General features: G+C 30.7%; 1 protein-coding gene across 1 annotated transcript in view; it reads right to left on the minus strand.

Moving 5' to 3' along the window:
* Positions 1-1,682: 1,682 nt before the first annotated feature.
* The window catches only part of LOC136796063 (uncharacterized), a 7,683-nt gene continuing 3,161 nt past the window's right edge, over positions 1,683-6,204 (minus strand). Inside the window, exons 2-4 of the mRNA XM_067048639.1 lie at positions 4,778-5,160; positions 2,265-2,667; positions 1,683-2,179 (exon numbers count right to left, since the gene is read on the minus strand). Of these exons, the coding sequence (XP_066904740.1) occupies positions 2,020-2,179; positions 2,265-2,667; positions 4,778-5,160 (946 nt within the window). The 3' untranslated portion in view covers positions 1,683-2,019. The remainder of the gene's footprint in view (positions 2,180-2,264; positions 2,668-4,777; positions 5,161-6,204) is intronic.

A 6,204-nucleotide genomic window follows, 5' to 3' on the forward strand; every position in this document is an offset into this window, starting at 1 on the left:
CAATGTTGTTGTATGTGCCGAACTGCAGCGATGTATCTCTATTATACTCGCACCATAACAAACTTCCTTATAACTATGAATTCTAATTTAATTTTAATTACAAAATGAAACTTAATTGTTATTAAAAAAAAGCAATTAACTTATAATTAACAAAAAAAAATAAAAACCAAATTGGAAGTAATAAATTAAACTAACGAAAAGAAAAAATATATTTTTGGGCTTTAACACTACCTATGAATTCAGTAATGTGAGATTTAAGTTAAAAGGTATGGACCAAAAATTTCCAATTTTTACATTTTGATGAATGTACGTTTTGGGGTTTCCTGAGTCCAAATAACCATGTTTCACAAAATGATCTGTTTGTGAGTAGGTTGTACTCAAAAACAAAAGAACTGAAAGTACAGATTTAAGGAGAGTATAATGTATCCATGATGTTACAGCATCTTTTTCGATATGGAAGTACCACTTTATAGAATTGATTTTTTCATATGTTGTAATGATTTTGTACAATTAATATGGTCCTTAAAATCAACTAGGCTGCTTCCTTATTGAAATAATTTGACGCGGCTTAAATAGCGAATTTTCAAAAATTATTTTGAGGTATCTTTGTTTGAATGACTTAATGAACGATCTCCCATTTTTGTAAGTAACCATAAATGGATAAATATAAACTATGAGAGGATTTGATGACTTACTTTAGAAAATAAGAGGAAACATGTCTTTTCCAAGTTAAAAATACATTTCAGAAAATTTGAGTAGTAATATTGATGCATTATACATCGTTGGAAAGTCAAAGATTTTAGAAAAAAAAAATATATGGAAAGTCATTAAAGGTTATGGAGAATGACAAGAGACTCATAAATAAAAGATCTCTTTTAACATGAGTTCTAGCATGAGTGTGTTTGCGTTGTGGGAGCCTTTGACAGAACAATTAACTTCATAATGAGGTGTAGATAGTTGACCGTAGATTACTGATTGAGCAAAGAAAACAACAAAAATATTTATTTATGCCGACGTTTCGACCTGAGTTTCAGGTCTTCATCAGAGTGCCTAGCGGAAAAGGTTAGCTAAAACTGGGTTTTCTTTACTGGCCGCACCCCCCGACCATCTTTTACAATCGATTAACTTCATAAAATTATTCTTAGTACTTTCCATATTCATTATATAATAATTTAGCATCGGATAAATTGTTGAGGGACGAATGAAAATTTTAGTTAACTTGTTATATTTTTGAATTTTTGTCATACTTATTCATACTTTTTGTTATGCAAAAGAAAAATGTTTTAATTTTGCCACGAGAAATATTATTAAACGATAAAATGGACTGATCAGCCTTTATATAATCAATTTTATACATTTTTTTTTTTTTTAGATTTCCTTGAAGACAGCTCTTAACATTTTGATCAAACTCAATAAGATGATCTTTAATATCAGATAGGTCTTATTTCATTCAAATATTGTGACAAGGCCAATTTTCAAAAAAATCTTCCTCTAAAGTACCCTAAATTTTGTTACTTTTAAGTAATTAAATAATTCATATTATATTTTATTAATAGTAATAAAAATATGAAATGACTTGATAATTAACTAAAGCAAAAATAAAAACAGATAGGAGTTAAGAGATATTGACAGGAGACGTGTAGGGAAGTTGGAAACATCCGAGAGCACTCTATTTTTTCGTAAGTTATTAGTATATTCAAAATAGATTATGAACACAATTTGATGAGGCAGATTTTCCAAACTTTTCTCTCGGTACGTAGGGAAGGAAATCATATAAAATTTGTTAGGAAATCTGGTTTGAATTGGTTGGAAATTTTAAATATTCCTAACAATGGTAGCGACTTTCCTGTTTTTCAACCTATGATTTGGTCCATCTCTTGAACTATTGTCCGGTGGTTTAGGATAACTGGACGATTAAATATTTTATGTCTGATTTTTTTTTTAATTTTGTTAAAAATTAAAATCATCGATTATTATTTGAATCAGCAGGTATAATAATTCCAGGACAGGATCCACTAGTTAATAGGTAATAATATTTTCATACAAAATTATTATTATTATTTTCAAAATTGAACTTACCTTTACAAACGACACACCAAATAAACACATTGCCCACATACCAGCATGATAAGTAAGATTTGTAATTAATGAAAATGCTCTGCGTATTTCTTTTAGATGCCTTCAAATAAAAAATATTCTATGAATCATATATATTTTCTGCAAACTTTTAAACATATCTAATTGTTATTCTATTATAAACATACCCATATAATATCTGATAATGGATGATACAACAGTTGATGTCTTTCATCATCATTTCAATATAAAGTTGATCCAAACTTCTATTGTCAGTAATATCCAAGTCCTTCATCATTATTTCCACCCGCCTTAGGCGTGTTTGACAAGCTCTCCCAATCAGTTTCATTTGATTAGAGATAGTGAAAGATAAGCTCATGAAATACGAAAAAAGGCGACCAAATGAGAAGTAAGCGAACCATATGGCCAAAACTTGGAGCAAAGATGCTGCAAAAAATCCCCAAGATCCATCGATTGAAAATGGAGTCCACATCGGGAAAATTAGCTTGTCCATTGGTTTCATCTTTTCAGCTGATAAATTGTTTTGTTGAAATGGCAATACTCCACAAATGGCAGCAGCGACGTACATAGCTACAGAAATATAAGTAAATATATATAAATAAGAAGTTAATTAATTAGAAGTTTAAAGCTAAGCTTTATCAATTGAATGTTAAAATTTATGTCCAATAATTCTCTTCCAATCTAAATTATTTAAAATATTTTATTTATTATTGGAATATTCGTAAACTATGTTTCTAGTCTCTCAGATCCAAGTTAATAAATTACTGGTCATGAATATGAAAAATATGAAAGGATTTGAAATATAATGATAGTTCATTCAGGTATCACTGGACTTTAACAGTAGAAATTTAAAATAACCAAAAACAAAATATTCTGTGGTGTAGTTTAACTGTTTCTTGGATTCCTAATGCATGAGAGATATATTAGTTCTGACAGTATTTCATGTAATGGCACAACTACTTAATGTAAACTATACACACAGTTATTTCTTTTCCCGTTTAATTGAAATGGAGCAATGAAATGGAGTGAACTGTTATTTCTTAAAAACGACGAAAAGGCGAAACCTCGACTAGTTAGCTATTGATTATAATTTGTGAAACTAAAGGTTTGTGAGTTATTTTTGGGTACCAAAAGATTTTAGGAACTTTCTAATTCCAAAGTATTTTTTCCTCTGACGAATCGGCCTTATTAATTGGCCATTACACTTTCACAACAGGCAGATAGATGCCATTGTGATCAGAAATAAAGCCATATTCTGGCTAATGTAACGTACATTACACCACAATACTACATATTATGTGAAAATCGGTCTTCTTTTTGCAAAAGCTGCATACCGGAGACGCAGTTAACATCATATGGAAGAGACATCTGCTATCAACGTCTTGCATAGAATCTCGTTACACTTCTTGTTTTTGGTGATCCCTTCTGTTTGTTGAATCAATGTCCTTATATTCATTGAGGGTCCTTCTAAAAACAGTAACGGTTCTACGAACCAATACAACTCATACCTCCACCGAGAGAATATGGGTTTATCATTGAGCCACCATTTTGGACGGTGCATGGTAACTACTCACGCCACAGAGATACACCTATCGGTAAATATCAAGAATAACCCATTCCATCTCAGCATTATGTTTGAAATGTGTGGTAGCAGATTTTAGGTTGAAGCTAATTTCTAATTTTTATTTACTTCAATCTATCGTTTAAAATTTTAATGTGATATTCAGTTGCATCTTGTTGGCATTGCCAAAAGAATCGAAAACCATGTTAAAACGTAGCACAGCAAAATTTGTATTTAGACTTTTGGTTCGTATCTTGTTTCTGAAATAGCATGCCAGCATTTGAAAAATGCCATTTTTATTCTGCGAACTTGAGTAGATTGGGAGTAGGACCGAGTGTATCGGATGCTCTGAATGATGACCAGAAGAACGTGGAAATGGTCTTAGTTTTCTTAAAAAGAAATGGCCTTTTGAATAAGATTTAAACCAGAAAATCTGTTATACATAATAAAAAAATACCAACAGAAGTAATTATTTAAATTTTTTTTTCGAAATTATTTAAAGTGAAATAGAATTATAGAAATAAAATATAAAGCACGAAACATGGGCGTTGATGACCTCAGGGTTTTACGCCCTTAAGCCCCAGACAACAACAACAACAATAGCATGCCAGTACGCAGTACTAAAAGCTTGGACTGATTATTTATTTATTTAATTATTATATATTATTAATTTTTTTTATTTATATTTTTTCATGTTTAAAGCACATTTATGTGAGATTTATTAGCATTTGTTTTCGTAACTTCCACATCTTTTTATGATACAAAATCATCGGCATTGTTATCAAAACATATTTTATTTCCCAAAATTAACAATTTTCGAAACGAAATAAACTTTCTAATTCCAGTGTTCAATTTGAGTAGGGTGGGTCGAGGGAATAGTCGTTTTTCTGAACCCTAGCGGGCCTTAACATCTCGGCGTAAAATTTACCAATTCAGGGAGTTAAATATTTAGGACACGTACAATTTTATTACTTACTTGATTCGAGTGATATATTATTTATCTTACAAAATATATATTATAAAACCGTCCAGTGGTCAAGATAATCGTATGAATTTTTGAATTAGAGATTCTTGTGCATAAAAAATATTTTATTAATGTATAATTGAAACATGTTTTACCAGAAAAATAGTACCGGTTAAACCGGTCCATAGTTACAGCAGCCAGTGTTTTCATTTTCTTCGTTTCTTTGTCCAGAAGTGGGTAATTCCACCATCTGTCAACTTGTTCGCTAACCGCCCTTATCCGCTCCCGATGTAGGATGACAGTGAGGGAGCAGAGGATGGGAGTCACCAGAGTGATGTAAATGCACAGCAGTTCGATCCATTTAGTCTTCCAGAAGTCCAGAAGTGATTGCAGGATTGATGAGAACATAACGACCGAACTAAGTAGTAGGATGAATTCCATTGGTATAGCTAAGCGGGTTTTCTTCTTGTAGACTGTCAGGCCGTACAGGAAATAATGGGCGGTATTGAACACATACCCTGCTTTCTCTGGTTTCTCCCTAAAAAATCATAATTTTATAGAAAAGGAAATGAAATTTCCCAATTACCCTCAGCTAAAGAGCTTTTGGCGCTTGTGGGTAACAACCATTAAATATTTAAATAGAGTTGGTTCTGACCGATTCCAATATAAAAAATAGTTTATCCTGACCGATTTCAACATAAAAATAGTTGGCCCTGACGAATTCCTGGTAGGAGTGTAAAAAAAAAATAGTATAATAAAAGTAAAAAAAATAGTTGGCTCTTCCGGATTCCTAACCAAGAAATGGTGGTCCTGATCCATTAAATATTTAAAAAGTTGGTCCTGACCGATTTCAATACAAGAAATAGTTATTTAGAACCAACTTCAATATAAAAAATATTTGGCCTTGACGGACTCCAAACCACAAAAGGAACTCCTGACCCATTACAGTATATAAAAAAATTTGGTACTGACTGATTTCAATTGAAAAAATAGATGGTTCTGACGGATTCCTAAACAACTAAGGTAGTTCTGACCTATTAATATATAAAAAAAAGTTGGTCATGGGTTTTTTAAAAACTTGAATTTAAATCTCAAAGAAAATGTAGTGCCTGGCCAATTTCAAGTTCAATTAAATTTAAAAAGAACCCAGGACTTCTCATCGAGTTCATTCTGATAATTTTGGACTAAAACATATATCTAAAAACATTTTTTGAAGACATCTTATTATTTAAAACGTAAAAATGAGATGAGTATAATTTAATTTTTTATGAACTTTTATAATTTAATAATTATAACTGATTAAGGAAATAATTAGATAAATTAAGCTTTTTATGAAATACTCTGTGTTAATATGTATTCATATTTTCATAAAAATATATGTATGCGGGTAATCTATCTGGTTAGATTATCTCATTTTTGTGAGTGTGCTGCATTATGTGTTACTAAATATTCTAAATATGAAAAAGGATTAACGTTAGTTGGCATCCAAAGATAATCTTCGTACTCTCTTATTCCAATATTTTTTGTTATTCATTCTTATTGTTAACGCCATATATATATATATATATATATATATATATAT

The sequence above is a fragment of the Halyomorpha halys genome, unplaced genomic scaffold, assembly GCF_000696795.3.
Source record: "Halyomorpha halys isolate HHAL.00 unplaced genomic scaffold, Hhal_1.1 Scaffold1707.1, whole genome shotgun sequence".
Taxonomy (NCBI): Eukaryota; Metazoa; Arthropoda; class Insecta; order Hemiptera; family Pentatomidae; genus Halyomorpha; species Halyomorpha halys.